Source organism: Balaenoptera physalus (assembly GCF_965194825.1).
Source record: "Balaenoptera physalus genome assembly, chromosome: 13".
Lineage (NCBI taxonomy): Eukaryota > Metazoa > Chordata > Mammalia > Artiodactyla > Balaenopteridae > Balaenoptera > Balaenoptera physalus.
The window spans coordinates 83497439-83516219 of NC_138892.1; the positions used below are offsets into that span (position 1 = coordinate 83497439).

The 18781-nt window shown below is 37.8% G+C and overlaps 1 protein-coding gene across 6 annotated transcripts in view; it reads left to right on the forward strand.

The window, feature by feature from the left end:
- The window catches only part of OVCH1 (ovochymase 1), a 90776-nt gene that overhangs the window by 15547 nt on the left and 56448 nt on the right, over positions 1-18781 (forward strand). For all 6 annotated transcript variants that reach the window (XM_082419598.1, XM_082419600.1, XM_082419603.1 and 3 more), the window contains 7 exons: positions 4888-5021; positions 6225-6365; positions 8495-8623; positions 10142-10216; positions 11307-11487; positions 17833-17905; positions 18334-18529. In XM_082419598.1, coding sequence (XP_082275724.1) covers positions 4888-5021; positions 6225-6365; positions 8495-8623; positions 10142-10216; positions 11307-11487; positions 17833-17905; positions 18334-18529 — 929 coding nt within the window. The remainder of the gene's footprint in view (positions 1-4887; positions 5022-6224; positions 6366-8494; positions 8624-10141; positions 10217-11306; positions 11488-17832; positions 17906-18333; positions 18530-18781) is intronic.

An 18781-nucleotide genomic window follows, 5' to 3' on the forward strand; every position in this document is an offset into this window, starting at 1 on the left:
GGTGAAGAATATCAGGGCTGTTTGGACAGTGTGTCCCAGTGCAGCTGGAGAACAATGTTAATGTAAACAGGAACTGGGGTAGCAGTGGACAATGAAGATAAAAAGGCCTTAATTGTAGAGGACCTTGAGTTCCATGTGAAGAAGCTTAGACTTTATGCCATGGGAAATGGGAAGTCAAAAGGGTGGTGAGATTATAATTTACAAAATTAATGTAAAATAAATGTAAATTTCCATTACAAGTATAGGACAGAAATGATGTGGCTTAATTGCAGCCCATATTTAAAAGGCTTATTAAGAGTCTAAGGTGACATTCTGTGAGTCAACCTAGTAATAATATAATACCAATAAAGCCTTTGCCATCTTTGCTTAAACTTTTAGAAGAATAGCATCCAGAGTCCTGTTCTATTAGAGTCCTGGGCTGGGGTGTAGGCAGGAGGTCTCTAGGTACAATCGTTAGAGAGGAACATTGATAGGCTGGAAATTACCTGAAGGGCAATGGCCAAGATAAAAAGAAATTCAAAACAGTGCCTTGGGAGATGTGGTGGAGGGAACTAGGAATATATTCGTTCCAAAGAAGACTTGACAGGGGGAAGGAACTGTCTTGATTTATCTGAAAGGCTACCATAGAAGCAGAATTGGACTTCTGATTAACTGCTGAGCTGAGAACAAGAGCAGAGGGTAAATGTTAGAAGAAGGTAGATTTCAATACAATGTAAAGTAGTTTCTAATTTGAGAGATTTCTGAGATTTAATGGCCTGCGCAGGAGATAATGAATTTCCTTTATAAGTGGATATTTGAGCAGAGGATGGATGGCTATGCGTGAGATTCTAGAAAGCATTTATCTATTGGATAAGAGATACACAGATGACAGACAATTTACCCTCAAAGACAGAGAACTTGTGATTCAATTTAGATGAAGTATTGAAGAGATCTCTGCAAGAAAGACTTTCAAGACAGAGGGTGTTCTTAGTAGTATCAAACATTGCAAAAGTCAAAATGAGTTTAGATAAAATGCCATTGGATATGGTAATTCAAAATTTAGGAACTGATTCAGTAGAATTGTAAGGTTAGAAGCTATATTCACAATGCGTTAAGTGATTGCTGAAAACTTGGTATCCCTTCACCAAATAGTAAAAATTAATTGAGGCCCTAAGATGTGTCAGGCACTATTTTAGGTGCTAGTTATACAGCAGAGAATGAAACAGACAAAAATGTTTTCCTTTGTGGGGCAAGTTGTAGGGTGGAAAGTGGGGATAATACAGATAATATTACATACAATAGAAGATGGTAAGTGCTGTACAGGAAAATAAAGCAAGAATGAGGGGTAGAGAGTGCTGAGTTGTGCAATAATTGGGGAAGATGTTCAGGAGGACTGCACTATGAAAATGATATTTGAACAAAGACTTGAATGAAATGATTGAGGCCATCAAACGATCATCTTGGGAAGGGATATTCCTGGCAGAAAAAAATAAAATAAAATAGCACTTAGCTAGAGCTAAGTGAGAGAGGGCGAAAGTGGTCATGATAATGAGTGGCCAAACTTCTAGAGCATAAGAAGGACTTTGGATTTTACTGTGAGTAGGATATGGAGCCCCTGGAGGACTTTGAGCAGAGGAGGAACATGATCTGACACATTTTAAAGGATCTCTTTGGCTGTTGTGTTGAAAATAGACCATAGAACAGGCAGGAGCAAGAGCTGAAAGACCAGCTCCTGCAGCAATCCCGGTAAGGATGAAGATAGCTGCGACCAGGTTTGTAACAGTCGAGGTGGTGAGAAGTGGTAGAGCCACAGGATTTGCTAACAAGTTGAAAATTTGGGTTTCAAGAGAGAAAGACTTAAGATTGCGTTGAAGGTTTTTGACCTACAGGAAGGAAGGAGCTGCTATTGTTTGAGATGAGGAAGACAGTTGAGCAGTGAAGAGAAGGAGGAAGATGGGACAGTGGCTTTGGGTAATAGGGCACTAGGATTAAGAGAAATGGGGATTTTGTTTTTTGAAGGGTAGGGCTAACTGTTCTTATGGGCAGAAGAGAGAGTAAGAGTGATTAGTCAAGAGAAATACATATATATGTGAAGAACACAACAAATAAAGATTTAGCTTTAGAAAGAAGGAAGATAATTCCTTTCCTGGGAAAGTAACAGAAAATGTCAAGGTAATCTATGGGAAATTTGAAGGAATTTGCACTAGATGCTGTCTTAGTAATTGTGAGCTTTGAACTGCTTCACGTTTAGAGAATGAAGTTAAGATTAAATAGTTAAGATATTAAATAGCTTGTAGGGACTAAAGTAAGAAGTCAACTAAAGAGAATAAGACTTTCAGCTACATTACAACTCAATATTAGCATGAATTTGTACCATATTTCAACACATCGAAAACAGACTGTTTGTTCATTGTTATTTTATGTACCATCAATAAAGAAAACAAAATACCCAAGATTAGGAGATCTCCATATAAAAGTGGGACACCTATACCTTCAGTGTAAGGCTATACCAGGCATAAGCCCACTCATGTGGAAAGTTACATGCCTCAACCTTGGCAATGGATGTAGGGAGGGGTACAAATCTTCCTGAGAATTTGAATCATAAGCTAATATTCATACAAGTATGTAGTCTAAAATTTTCACCACTAGTGTAGTCTAAAACACCTCAAGCAGAAAAATTAAGTAGTATGCAGTCAATAGTACCCCCAGGTGACTGGCCAAAACTATTACAAATCCTCTCTTGAAACACTCTTTCAATCCATTGATTGTAAGACTAACATTGTGAGATCCTTCTAACTGAACTGTAAGACTCCATTGTAAGATCCTTCTGATTTTAGAATGTTCAAATGTGAAAAGACATGTTTTAGAAATGTAATAAGGCATGGAGCCAATTTACCTACTTAGTGACTCCAGCATGCTAAGCAAACTTGAATGATGGAAGAATGATCTTTTAAATTCCAAATGGAGTTAATTAGCCAATGGTAAGGGAGACAGAGATAATGTGAAATCGAAGCAGGGAGTTATAGTCTCTCCAAGCCTGTCTTTATTCTGGTAGGTGGTAGCTAGACTCTCAGAAATGACAGATTCATGGCATTCAGATGGTCTCCTTCCATGGAAGATATTACAGCTTTTAGAGCCTAGAACAGTGCCTGGCATATAATAAATGCTCAATAGATATTTGAATGAATAAATCAGTGATTAATTCTGATACCCCTCTCTCACTCAGCTTGACTAGACCTCAGAATCCTTTTCATGCAGCAATCACTAACAATAAATCAAGGTTGGCATGTGACTTGAAATCTATTTTCCATCTTTGAGTTAGAGATTTTGAATTAGAAAATAATAAGATGAAAACAGGAGAAAGCAGTGTCCTTTGAAGTCATAAAGCCTAAACTGCATTTCCCATTATATGTGAGATGTGATGACTCTTTCAATATCAATGCCAGTTTTTCTATTTGGAGAAGGGGGAGTAATTTCTCTCCTGCCTACCTCAGCGGGGGGAAATGAATCCCAAGAAGGAAGATGGATATGGAGCGCTTTTCCAACTAAAGTGCTTGGAAAAGTGGGCATCGTAGTATTTTAGGCAGCTTATTGCTTTTTAAATCAAAGTGATTTTAATAATATTTTAGGCAGTCTATTTTTACATCTAGTTCAGGATGATGAGCTTGAATAGAAAAAGAGTAAAGCAAGGAGTTTCTGGTTAAGGAGAAGATGTTTGGTGAGAATTACAGTGTTTGGTTTTGGAAACTAGGCATAAAAGGGTTGGATAACTCCTACAGTCCTGAGAAGTTATTACTTGGAGGGCAATGGGACAGTTAGCAGGTCTAAGGTTGTTGATAAAGACTATGGAGTTTTAGAAGGAAGCTCGTTCTGACATGTTAGGTTCCAGATAAGATTGCTTTGCACTCACTCACAAACAGAAAATGAACTATGGTTACCAAAGGAGGGAGAGGGGTGAGGAGGGATAAAGTAGGAATTTGCGATTAGCAGATACACACTACTATATATAAAATAGATAAACAACAAGGACCTACTGTATAGCACGGGGAACTATATTCAATATCTTTTAATAACCTTTAATGGAAAAGAATCTGAAAAAAAAATATGTATGTATGCATAACTGAATTACTTTGCTGTACACCTGAAACATTGTAAATCAACTATACTTCAAAAAAATTAAAAAATAATTAAATGAACAATGAAAATCATGACAGAGGGTCACTTGTCAATTAAAAAAAAAAAAAATTGCTCTGCACTCACATAAATGTGAGCCATAGAAGACCCTGAGGATGTCTGGCCCACTGGGATTTCTTTTCTTGAGTAAATAGTATGAATTCATGTAGAAAAATAAAGGTAAAGGATTGTGTGTTAAATTATGTAAACTACTTTCAAAATGTTTAAACATGTTTCTAAGGATATTTGTAAAAGGTCACAGCTTACCTTACTGGAAGTTGGCTAACATCGCAACTGCAGGGATTATGACTTAGGCTGACCTAAGAGGATGTGGCTGGTTTGGGTTAAAATATGCTACATGGTCAATCCATAATTCATAATCCATAATTCAACTTCTGGGTGAATATTATGAATTTTCAATTAGACTAATAAATTAGAGAGATGAATCTTAGGTTTCTTAAATTCGTAGATCAAAATTCTTGCATTTTATAACTAAATGAAATTTAAAGGGTGGTTTCTGACCATTCTCTAATTAGTACTGCTCCATTTGTTGCAGAAATGCCAGCAATTTGAGCATAAACAAATTATTCTCACATAAAGAATTTCCTTTGCCTTTTACCTTCTAATATCCTGTAAAATTTTAGTATTGAGTTATGAGCTAAACCTCAGATATTAGATCTTATTTGTCACACTTGACTGCCATTTATTATACTTCCTTCACTTTCTCCTCTGCAGCTTATGTATCTGGAAAATAATGGTACCAGAAAATAAAATTATCCTAATAAAATTTACAAGCTTAGACATAGAAAATCAAGTTGAATGTGACCATGACTATGTATCTTTACAATCAAGCAGTGGAGTGCTTATTAGTGAGTATGCTACATTTATTTTCATTTGTCATTTTAGAGTATCCAAACAACCAAAGAGGGGCTAAAGAATCTGAAATTAGATTTCTGCACACAGGGAAATTATTTCATCTTACAAACTGTGCCCTTCTTGAAGGGGTCAAGAGTGTGTGTGGTAAGAGTGGAAGCAAAGACCAGCATATTTCCTGAGGTTTATCGATTCCTTTCTCAAGTTTAATAGCAGTATTGAACGAAATTGATCTCACAATTGTCAGAAACTTCCTTTCAAGGCCATGTCGGTTTTTTCCTTCTTACCACAAAAGCGAGTGCACGTTTGCCAAATCTGGTACAGACAGAAAGCATATGGAAGTAAATGTAAACCATTCATAACCTTACCACCTAGAGGTAAATGCTGCTAACATTTTGATGTATATTTATCTATACATATTAACTGTACACACTGAACTCTACATTGTTTTATAATTTTCTTTTTTCTTATGACAATAGATAATTTCATGTCATTTAATTTCTTTTATTGAATACCTCTTATAAGCTATATAAGCATAACTGATATATTTACTTTAATTGAAATATTATGTGTTAAGCGTGATAGAAGGTCTCTGGAGCTGGCATAGACCTCGGTCTCTAGGTCTCCATATGGCCAATGATTAGGACAGATATCTCTTCAGAAGTATTTGACAGAATGCTATAGTCAAGGTATTGTGCTAAGGGTTATAATATTTATTGACTAAATGATTTCATGCTTCAGGACTTTTTACCCAGTAATCATTCTTTAAACCAATCATTAAACCAGATATCATACCAAGTACTGGACGTATACAGCGTAAAAGTAGTCTCTGCTCTACTGAGCTTGCAGTTTGGTGAGGTAAATAAAGGTGTACCACAAAGTAGGAAATGGCATAGAATAGGCTATGTGCTATGGGGTTCAGAAAAGCTCTCGTTTCCACTGGTTGTCAGGGAATGTCTATGGAGAGCTGGACTTTGAGTTAGACCCTGAAGGATGAGTAGAATTTGGACATGTGAGATTGGGTATGCGGAAGTAAATGGAGTATAAAGTATTGAAACAGAGTGTAGAATGAATTAAAGGGACCACTGTATACTTTGGTGTATTTAGAACAGAGAGTTCATGGAAGGTAGTATCAGAAAAGCACGTGTCTAAGTTTGTTTCCATCATTTTTCAGTAATCTTATTTCTTTTGCTTTTAAGGTAAGGTCTGTGGAAATATATTGCCCTCACCATTGCTGACAGAGACCAATGAGGCCACAGTTACCTTTGTTTCTGATACAGACAACAGTGGCAGCAGCTTTGAGCTTACCTTTACTGCTATACAGAAGAACTCAGAAGCAGGTAGGTATTAAATCAGCCATGCGATTCCCTGCTGTTTTTCCGTGATATGAGGGTAAGGAAGAGGGAATGCCTTTGGCTATTCACCTAGGATTTCCCCAGCACTTCCATAGGTTCAGGATGTGGGAGTGGGGCTCTGCTGGTGGTGGAAGGGATGATTCACTCTGCGGGCTATCCTCACCTGTAGCCCAGGAATGTAGGGTGTCACTGGTTGATTCATGCTCCAGAGAAACACATTATAAAGGTAAGCAACTAAGGAGGCCTTTACTTCATCAAGAAATTAGCTGTGTGTGTTTAGTAGAACTTGCTTCATCAGAACTGTTAAATTGTCATATGATTAAGATCTTCTATTTGCTTTTTTTTTGTAACTGTAAAAGGGGATCTTTGTATGTAGTTTAAAATGTTTTAGCAGTTTAAAAGAGACTAAAACAAAAAGTAAGTCTCCTTCTCATCTAACTCCCATCCTACTTCCTGGAATCAAACACTGATAAGTTTCTGGAATATCCATAGAGAGAGATTCTGAGCATTTACAAACATGTATATATTCATATTGCTTGGCAGTGCTTTCTCTACTTAAAAATATCTCAAGGATCTTTCTAGATAAGCCCAGAGGGCTTCTTTATAACAACTGCATTAAATTGTATTGTGTGATGTCCCTTAATTTCTTACACCAGTTCCCTATTAACAGACTTCTAGTGAGTTGCCAGTCTTTGCCCATGCCAGCAACGCTGGTATGCTCCTGTGTCACTGTTTTTGGACGATGTGGATGTATATAATTCCCAGAAGTGGACTCACTGGGTCAAAGGGTTTGTGTCTTTAAATCTGGTAGTAATTGCCCTCCAAAGAGGCTGCAGTTGTTTACCCTTCTACCAACGGAATACGAGGGTGTGACTGAGAGCCCTTTAATGTATAGAGGGAAACTTTAAAAGTTTGTATCTTCTCTGTGACCACTTCTCTGGTTATGTTTATAATTTATACAGTTGACATTTGAAGACCTTAGTATTGAATTTAATCAAAACTGTACTCATGCTGTTGTGATTTATGGTGATCCTGAAGAGGAGCATGGGGTGGGTGGGTAATATTCTGTCCTTTAAATTTAATCTGAAAAGTATGAGACAAACCAGAGGAGTTGGAGCATTGGCTGGCTTCCTTGGATACCATGAGGTAGAGTGGGATATGAATTTCTTATACTGGAAACTCATGATGCCATAAAACTTTAGCTTTAAAATCTATCACTTCAACTGATTTACCAGTAAAGTTTTTAATAGAAACATGCAAAATTTGAAGAATGTTTCAGAATATTTGGAAGGTGAAAAGGAGGTCCCAGGGAAAAAAGAAAATGTTAACACTGAGTAAATTTTTGGCAGCGATTTAAGGTAAAATTTTAAACTTTTTTTTCTGTATTAATCCCTTCAATTGCTGATATATTCATTTTCATGTCCAAGAAAAGTAACCAAAAAAAGATTATTCAAAGCTATAATTTCTACGTGAGCCCTAGAAGTTAATTTTTGAACTAAATCTTCAAATATACTTTCAGCTTTGACCTGCCAATTTACTGTGTATGAAAAATTATCCCTTCTGGCCATGTTGCCACATCCTTAACACCTACTATGTGTCCCTCAGCTAGGTGTAGTGTGGGTTGGAGGCCAGGAATATAGATAACTTTGGAATGTTTATTTGGATAGTCAGGGCAGGTGAAGGGAGCCCAATTCCCTGATGCAGCAGGTCGGGACCCATATAGAGTGGGGGTTAGGTGAAGCAGATTTCAGATGTGTTACCTATTTACATGAAGTGTAGCCAGGCTCTGTTTGGAAGGAGGAATACCAAGTTTGGGATTTTCTTTAATTCACCTCTTCTCATTGTCTATAAATTAACAGTCAACTGAGGTTTCTATGCATACTAAAAGTCAGATATTCTTACCCTATCTATAGAGTTTTTCTTGCGAGATAAAATTATAGTACATTGTTATCTTAAAACTAGTGTTTGATTCCCACATGAAATGGAAGGGTACAAAGCAAAGTTGGAGAAAACAAAACTTTTTGGAAGAAAATTAATTGGATGATGTTTTACCTCTGTTTTCTGATTTTTAATTTTTTGTAACCATAAAGCAAAGTTCCCTAAAACTTTTACAGCTAAGCTTTGTGAAATCTTGAACCCTACTCGGGTATTCAGTCCTGGTAACATGATGGTGATTCATTTTAAAAGTGATGGTGAAAAGAATTTCCAACGCTTCAAGGCTAGATTCAGCATTTTACCCTCAGGTGAGTATAAACACTTGTATGATCGTGATATTTTGCTTATGAAAATGGTTATAGGGAAAATAATTTAACCATGTTTACCTAAATTTAGGGTGCTTGAATCACCTAGGTAGCAAAACTAAAATGCAGATTCCTGGGCCCAGCCCCAAAGATTTTGATTCTGTAGATGTGGAATGGGGCCCTGGAACCTGTGCTTTAAGAAGTACTTCAGATGATGCCAAGAAACTATGTCCACTAGATGATCAAAAAATATTCCAAGCACCTTATATGAAAAGTAGATAATTCAGATTTGAGAGTGTAACTCAGAAATGAGATTGGCTCTGTTTTGGGATATTTGAGGGCTTTGAAGGATTAGTAGGATTCTAGTCATTCTAGAAAATAAAGTAGCCTTTACTCAGACAAAAGGAATATCATATGCAAAGACCCTAATGTGAAAGAGAATGGATGATGTACAAAAAACTACAAATACCTCAACATTGTTGGAGTTTTGGAGGGAATGATAAAAAAGGTGAGAGTTAGATCATGATGGACACAGGACATTAAATGTTAAGTACCACAGTGACAGCATATCTAGTTAACATTTATTGATTACTCACCCTGTACCAGGTATGGACTAAGCATTTCACATGTAATATTACATTTATTCCTCAGTACAAACCTAAGAGGTTTGTATACTGTTCCCCTTTTCACAGATGAGGGAACAGAGGCTTAGGAGTTCAATAACTTTACCAAAGGTGCATAGCTGGCAAGAGGTGGAGCCAGAATTCAAACCTTAGTGGTAATGTAGAAGATGGCATTAGAGGTTAAGGGTGAACTCACTCACAAGGAGAGTAGTGAGGAAATCATGGTAAGAATTTATTCTGACATTGCTTGATTAGTTATGTTGTGGGGAAGGAGATATATGAAGAAGAAAAATTCCAGCATGATTTCCAGGATTCTAGCTTGAGTGGCTGCATGGATGGTAGAGTCATTAAATGATACAGAGAAACATAACAAGACCATCTTGACTGTTAAAATCAATTGATTCCATTTGAGATATGTGGATTTTTATGAGCTTGTGGGAGATTCAGATGGAGGTATCCAGCAGTTCTAGAACTAGTCCTAGGTCTAGAATTCAGGAAGGAGATTTAGATCAAAGACAGACATTTGGAAGTCATATATATGTAAATGAATAAAAATAGGGCTATGAACAGTACTTTCGTGGAATATCTTTCAGAATGAATAATAGGATCCTGAAATAAAGACTGAGATTGGGCAAAGATGACCATAGATATATTTTTAAAAAACCAAGAGAGTAATTTCATGGAGCCAAGGAAGGAAGAAATGCTTAGAAGGGTGCAACAGGGATATTAAGAGCTATACAACCAAATCACATATGTGGGATCTGGCATTTAACATTTGAAAGATAGTAGTAGTTAGATCAACTTAAGAGCGGTTCTATGATTGACCAGTGTAAGCAAGTAGGGTCAGCTAGTATAGGCTACTCTAAATATTTTCAATTAATATTTTTTTCCTCTGCAGGCTCTTTAAACAAAATTGGATCAACATCATCTTCCAAAACCAATGCTGTATCTTCTACAAAAGATATTCCATATGGTGAGTTGATGACCATGTGATTCTTATCTGTTTAATTTCCTTTCTTGTTTAACTAGATGTCTCTTTACAGAAAACTCATCTTGCATTGATATAGCTTCACAGTGAGCAAGAATGAGTTTTATATTTAAGCCTGTGAAATTTCCAGAACCCTGTTTGGGTTTGAGTATAGACTTATAAATAGAGGGAAGAAGAAATAAGCTTTATGACAGGAAAAAAGAGGTACAGAGAACAATCCTTGTCCTCATTTATTCCTATGCAAGCTTAATATTTAAAATATCTTCCTAAATTCTGTGTTTAATATGATATTGCATTTGGGGGCAAAGGGTGAAAACAAAACTTTTTTGTTTTCATTTTTTTAACACACTTGCAACTTTTAACTTCATTATAATCTTAAGTGTCTGGTTAAATATTACGAACTTTCATTGCTCTGTATGCATGTATTTCATATGTTCTAGTTGATGGGTTTTAATATCAATAGAAAGTTGCACAGGGAGCTATAAAGAGGGGAAATTGTCTGCCTCTTACGGGGGAGTCAGAGAAGACTTCATGGAGAAGATAGTACTTGATCTGAGTCACAGCAGTATTCCAGACAAGAGAACAGCATTTGGATGTCTGAGCGAATTTGGTATGTTTGGGGATTGGTAAATGGTTTTATACAATGAGAAAGAGAGATTAAACAAGGATGTATAATAAAGAACCTTGTATCCTTTGCTAACAAACAGAATTTTCCTACTAGAATGTAAGTTCCATGACGGCCAGGATTTTTGTCTACAGTATGCTATTCATTGATATGTCACCGATGTCTAGAACAGTGCCTGGCAACACCAAACACTAAATAAATATTTGTTAAATGAATGAATAAATATATTTTTTTAGGCCAGTACCTAGAAACCTGATTGCTTAGCAGAGTCACCTAGGCAAGCTTTTAAAATCAGATTCTACAGAGATGGGTCTTAGGAATCTATATCTTCGTGAAACTCATCTGGTATTTGGGAATTACTACTGTTGGCTATGGCAAGCCATTGCGGGAAGAGTGTGTCCTTAATTATTTCAGTTGGATGGGTCATTAGTTTGATCTCCTTTGCTGTAGGTGTCTGTGGCATCCCTCCATTTAGTCCCCAGTGGCTTTCCAGGAGAATTGCAGGAGGGGAAGAAGCCTGCCCCCACTGCTGGCCGTGGCAGGTGGGTTTGAGGTTTCTAGGCAATCACCAGTGTGGAGGTGCCATCATCAGCTCTATTTGGATTCTGACTGCAGCCCATTGTGTGCAATCGTGAGTGAGACTGATGATATTTTACTAATGTATTTATGTACCATACCTAGGACATAAATAAAACTGTCTAACTTCTAAAATCATCCAGACTAATTCTAAAGCATGAATCTTCCTTTCAGTGTTTCTGCCCCAGGTCCATCTAGCCTCTATTTAAACAATGTCAGTGAGGAAAAAGCAAATCAAATCTTGAAATTGTTCATCCATTTATAGGGATCTCTGATTATGTTAAGCCCAAGTCTGCTTCTCTGTAGCAGAAACTTATTGATCTAAATTTACTGCAATTCCAGAAAACAAGAACTCAATCTCTATCTTCTTTCACATAACAGCCCTTCCTATACTTCAAGAGCCCTCTCACAGTGCCCTTAACTTAATCCTTAAGCTAGATGCTCATTGTTCTATTGTTTGTAATTCCAGAGGCCTCGCCATGCACTGCACCTTACCCTGGATTGGTTTAGTGTTGTTCCTTTTAAAGTACGGTTCACGACAGTGGAGAGCACAGTAGGATAATCCACACCTTGATCACTGAACTTTCAGTGTTTTTAAATTGTAAACTATGCCATGATATGAAAAACTGTACATAATATACATATGTAATCTAAAGAATAGTTAGTAAATGTATATTTGTGTCCCTACTACCTAGTGTAAGAAGGATCTTTACACTTCCCTTTCAAAACCCCTTATTGCCCCTCCCAAAGAGGTAAACACTATGCTAAATTTTGTGTTCATAATTCCTTTGCTTTTTTTTTTTTTTTTTTGGTTTTAACATCTATGAATCCCTAAAACCAGTATATCGCCTTGTTTTTCCTGGTTTTGATATTAATGTAAAAGAACTATAGTTTATATTCTTCTGTGATTTGCTTTTATCTTTATAACATATATAGATTAAATCATGTGGATGTGTGTAACTGTAATTAATTCATTTTCTGTCCAGACTAGTTAAGGCAATCACTTGTGGGTTGGTTCTGGACACTGTATATTTAAATACTCCCGAGGATAAACAACAAGGTCCTACTGTATAGCAGAGAGAACTATATTCAATATCCTATGATAAACCATAATGGAAAAGAATATTTTAAAAAAGAATGTATATATATATATATATATATATATATATATATAACTGAATCACTTTGCTGTACAGCAGAAATTTACACAATATTGTAAATCAACTATACTTCAAAATAAATAAATAAATAAATACTCTCCAGACGATTCCAATGTACAGCCAAGGTCCAGAACCCTTCCCTGTCCCTGACTCCATCTTGACCCCTCCCCTGCTTGTCCCCAGTGGACCCACCCCCTTCCTCAAACATGCTATGCTTGTTCCTTTCTCAAGGTCTGTGTAGTTGCTGTTCCCTCTGCCATTCAGGACACCAAGGTGCATTTAGTTGTCCTGTCTCCTTCGCCTCCTCTTGGCTCTGAGTCTCACTGACTTTCCTTGTTTTTGATGACCTGGACAGTATTTAGGAGTACTCATCTGGTATTTTGTAGAATGTACCTCAGTTTGAGTTCGTCTGATGTTTTTCTCATGGTTTTACTGGGATTATGGATTTGGGGGAGGAGGAACACAGAGGTAACATGCCCTTCTTATCACATCATATCAAGGGTACAAGCTGTCAACATGACTTCTCAATGATGACGTTAACCTCCATCACTGGTCCAGGCAGTGTTTGCCAGGTGTCTCCACTGTAAAGTTACATCTTTCCCCCGTTCTTACCTACTCTTTGGAAGCAAGTGGCTAAGGGTAGCCCACACTCAAACAGTTGGGCATTAAGCTCCACCTTCTTGAGCGCAGAGTTTCCTACAAAAATTATTTGAAATTCTTCTGTATGGGAGATTTACCTCTTCTCTTCCTTTTATTTATTAGATCATGTATTTATACCGGTGCGGACTTGAAAATATTTATTTTTATAAATACTGTATATTTACTTTGTTGCTCACATTGTTCCAGCTTTGACTACTGTGAGTTCTTTCAGAGTGGCTTCTTGTCTTTTTGATATGCCCCCATCCTTTGTGACACTACAGGATGCTCCAGGTTCATCTTATATATTCCCCTCTCAGTCCTAGAATCAGCCATTTCTCCCGTGAGCCCTGGTTCATTTTTATTGGAGAATGGCATGAGAAGTCAAGATCTGGGTGCTGAGCACCCTGCTTGATACTAGGGTGTTATTGCTTCTAGGCCCTCTTAGCTGAAAGAGCTAGAAAATGTAAGTATGCAGACTAACTCACTTATATAAACATATTTATCTATCTGTACCTATATTAAAGTAAACATGAGTTCATGCGAATATTTCCAACTCAATCCAGTACCACATGGTTCATTCTAGCACCTCCTGCCCTTGGAGAAGCCATGTTATAAGAATTCTATCAAAGTGCATTTTTATGTACCATGGAAAAGCCTCAGTTATAGCTGACTAATTAGTGAAAATTAATGCACTGGAGAAAACAGCTATTAGTATTGATACCAGAGGCACAGAAGAAGCTTTGGCAGACTCCCTTGTCAAATAGTTTAGTCTGTTCCTGAATTTATGTCATGAACCATGACTCCTTGCAGCAAGATATAGACCACAGCAAACCATTCTTCACAAGGTGGAGTATTCAACTTGATGAGTCAATTGAGATTAATAAACAGAGTCAGCTAAAAATGTTTGTGAACCACTTAAGTTAACCACAAAAAGAACTTGTGTCCAATGTCATTAGTGAACCTTCTTGGTTTCTTTGTAAAATTTTATTAAAATAGTAATAATGTTTGTTTTAAAAAGGCAGTTAAATAAAGTTATCAGGTAAAATCTAAACTACCTTCTCCATTTCACTAATCCATTCCGCCTCTCTAGAAGTAATCAATATTAAGAATGTCTTAATTATCTGGTTTTCCATTAATGTTTATGCACATTAAATGTATTTTGTAGTGTTTTATAATTTTTTGCACAAAACATTGTGCCTTGTATTTATACTGATATGAAAAATGTCTGTGCACCTCATTTTTTCTTTAACTTTTCATAGTTGCCTAACTTACTTGACCAGAAAAATATCTTTTTGAAGCTTGAACTATATAGATCTTTACGCCAGAAGTGTTTGATATGCTGGTATAACAGAGGTAGTATGTTCCATTCATGCCTTGCCTTTAGGGAACTCTTCAGCTGATTCCTTCAAGGACTTGCTTCTCCCTGCCTCATCTTCATCAATCTTATAGACATCCAGGGCTCCATCCTCCATAGAAGGGGGCTTCTGAGTATCCAAATCCACTGAGAAGGCAGGTTTGCCATGTGGGATAAGCCAGTTGAGGAAATGTGCAAAATCTGGGAGCTGAGATAGATATCATTTTTGCTGAAAGTCACCAGGTGCCAGGCTGGCTGGCATTGTTGGGTAGTGCTCCAAAGACAATAAGGACGACTGACAGCAACACTGTATCACCTCCCATATACTACTGTCCCTGGCACTGGTTACCCTTAGTATTAATTCTCAAACTTTAGCACACATCAGAACTGCCTGGAGGGTTTCTGACTTAAAGACTGGTGTGGGGCCGGAGAATCTGTATTTCTAACAAGTTCCTAGGTAATGTTGTCCTATCCTTAGGAAAAACCTGGTGTGTTCTTCTTTTGCTGACTCCACTCTGGTCTTCGTGCTCATGTGGGATTTTTAACTTACTTTAGGGCACTAAACTCACTTTGCAATTGTACACTGGAATCTTTCTGTCTCAAACCTAAATCAGCGGTTTTATCAATATCAGCCCCTTTCTGTAATTTAGCAGTTACTCTTTCTTCTTCTGTTGCAGTAAGTGATACATGCCCCATTGTTGCAATGGGGATAAGGCCATAAAGATGTAAGAAATGAAGCTTGATCATGGGCAAGTGGGAAGAAAGGCTAGAGAAATTCATAAATTGATACCTTCAGCTATTGTCCCATATTGGAGAAATCTCAGGCTTTGTTGCTTTATAAAGCATACATTGTGCTGTCATATGCTTTTTACAGTGTTCTCTACCAAATAAAAGGATATTTGATGACTGTGCACAATTTCTTGACTAGAGATTGTGAGCTACATTATCAACTCTACCATGATGCTTATTATTTCTTTGTATTGTGGACACTATTCTCTGTATAAAAAAGTAGAATGAATTTGTCACCAAATTGGTCGCCTGGACACATGCCAGGACACCCCTTGTCTCAGCCAGGGAGGTTCTTTTTCCACTCGGATTCACACAGCCAATCATGAAACCAATGCTGAGACTGGGACAGCACAAGCTTTGTTCAATGGCAGAAGAATGGAGAAGTGGGAATTTAGTTCGAAATTCAACTTGTTAACCCAATTCTGGTGGAGACACCATATATATAGGAGGGTCGAAGGAAAAGGGAGGGAATTGGAAAGAGTGGGAGGAATATTCATGACCTATCCGAGAACAAGGGTGTGGTTTGGACCTGGAACTGATGCAGCACTCCTTTTCAGTTCTTGTATGGGCTTTTCCAGTGTTGTCATGGCAACCATTAACTGTCATGGCACTGGTGGGTACGTCATTTAGCTATTGTATTACAATGAGCGTATAATGAGGTCCAAGGTCTACTGGAAGTCAAATCTTCCGCCATCTTGGGCCTAGTTGGGTCTAACCAGTTCTTGTTTTTCTCTTTGCAGCTTTCTCCTGAGACTTAGATAAGAGCAATTGGTTTCCTTTCAAGGGAAGGGCAGGGGTATGATTCTAGGACAACAGCTTGGTAACAGCTTTAAGAAATAAGTTAATTTACTACCAAGTAATGATTTAGAGGGTGACTTTGAAAATAAAGTTGATCCTTCCATTAGAGTGCATGACAGATAATAACAAGATAATAATAAATGGCTACCATTATGGAGTCATTACCATCTGTAGAGTACTTGCCAGGCACTTCACCTAAGTTAGTTCCCTTAATAAAGGCACATTGAAACACATGAATGAGTCAGACTCATCATGCAAGAAATTGAAATGAGCATGGTTATGACTAGGGAGAAGATGCCTATGTGTATTAAGAAACATCTCCTTTGAATAAAGTGTATTGAAAAATAATTTCAATAAATTTTACTGAAGAAACAGTTTTGAAAAATGAAAAATTAATCTCCGAGCTGAAGTGACAGTGTATTTCTGGCAATTGAGAGACTCTTTTTTTTTTTTTTTTTTAAATATTTATTTATTTGGCTGCACCGGGTCTTAGTTGCAGCATGTGGGATCTTTAGTTCCCTGACCAGGGATCAAACCCGGGCCCACTGCATTGGGAGCCCACAGTCTTAACCACTGGACCACCAGGGAAATCCCTGAGAGACTCTTTACTTGGATATTTTTTCAACTGGAGATCTTTTTTTAAAATTTATTTATTTATTTTTGGCTGCATTGGGTCTTCATTGCTGCACGCAGGCTTTCTCTAGTTGCGGCGAGCAGGGGCTACTTTTCGTTGTAGCACGCGGGCTTCTCATTGCGGTGGCTTCTCTTGTTGTGGAGCACAGGCTCTAGGTACGTGGGCTTCAGCAGTTGTGGCTCGCGGGCTCTAGAGCGCAGGCTCAGTAGCTGTGGAGCACAGGCTTAGTTGCTCCGCGGCATGTGGGATCTTCCTGGACTAGGGCTCGAACCCATGTCTCCTGCATTGGCAGGCGGATTCTTAACCACTGTGCCACTAGAGAAGCCCTGGAGATCTTGATGTGGCAAATTAATGGTGTATATTTAAATTTTTAAACATCTTTTTGAAGTATATCAAATGTGTGCAAATCTTTAGTACAGTTAGAGGAATTTACACAAAGCGAACACCCATGTAACCAGCACCCAGATCAAGAAACAAAATAGGGGCTCCCCACGAGCCTCTCCCAATAATCACCCCTCTAAAAGGAATCAGTGCCCTGATCTCTAACACTATACGTGAATTTTACCTATTTTTGAATTGACAAATTCTTTTTTAACCTGAGTTTCATCAATTCTGGTTCCTGTAATATAATGTTTGGATACTTTTAACAGTAAAACATGGACCAGAATCTACCTCATTATGAATGTATTTTTTTTCATGCATTCCTAATGTCACTATGAAATTAAAATAAGCTCTAACTTTTCTTTTTTCCTTCTTAACTTAAAAATAGTCTTTGGTGATATTTGGTAAGGGCTCCAAAGACATTTTATGGCCAAAAGAAGGGGGCAAGATACACAATTAGGAACTTGTCCTCAGGTAGGTCAGGAGGCAGAGTGCAGCATTGCTGGTTACACAAAGGTGCCAGACAGGGCAGTGGGTGGCCCCTGACTGAACTGAACAGTGCATGTTGGTAGGGCCAGACGGGGTTAGACCAAATGGTGAAAAACGTGTTTTCATGTCAAAGTTTTGTTGTTCTTCTCTCTCCAGGAAAAATAATCCACTCTTGTGGACCGTTGTTGCTGGAGACCATGACAGAACCTTGAAGGAACCAACTGAGCAGGTGAGAAATGTTTTTAATGGTTATTCTGCCTAAATTGTCACATGCCAGGGAATACATTTAGCTAAAACATGTAGTTATTAATCCCCTAATGCCCTCGTATACTTATCATTTATACCAACATTTAAAGATACCATCTGAGATCACATTTAATCTGAAAATTAGGTGAGGTGAGTCAGGAAGTGCAAATTCAGGTCCATGTACACAGGTCCACCATAGTCTGGTTTTTCCAGGACCACCAGTCCTCAGAAAGCGGTGCATGGACTCCTGCAAATTATTAACAGAGATTGCCCTTTCTAATTTAGTACAAAGTCATCTTCATTACTGACGTGTGGAAATGCAGAGATTTAAGATTATTTTGGACCAGTATACAAGGAAGTTGTTCAACTCATTGACTTTGCCTTGTAATCTCTTGCTTGCTAACAATACAGGTGAGAAGGGCAAAACACATCGTGGTGCACGAAGACTTTGACAGACTGACCTTTGACTCTGACATCGCCCTAATACAGCTGAGCTCTGCTCTGGAGTTCAACTCAGTGGTGAGGCCAGTGTGTCTCCCGCACAGCACGGAACCTCTGTTTTCCTCTGAGATCTGTGTTGTGACTGGATGGGGAAGCGTTAGTGAAGGTAAACTTTTTACTTTTGCGTAAACATCACTGCTGGTTGAGAGTTTTGAGAATGTGTCATGGAAATGATATCAAGTAGTATCTGCTTTAGCCCTTCTTCCTTCTGAAAGATAGAAACCATGTTTTATGTAGCTGTAAAGTTCATCAAATTAGAGAATGAGCTGTTTTATATTTTTCCATCAGGGTGACTTAATCGTAGGTAGGCTAGATCTGTGAAAAGCCAGATAGAAGTATTTAATGCCTTGTAAGCCAT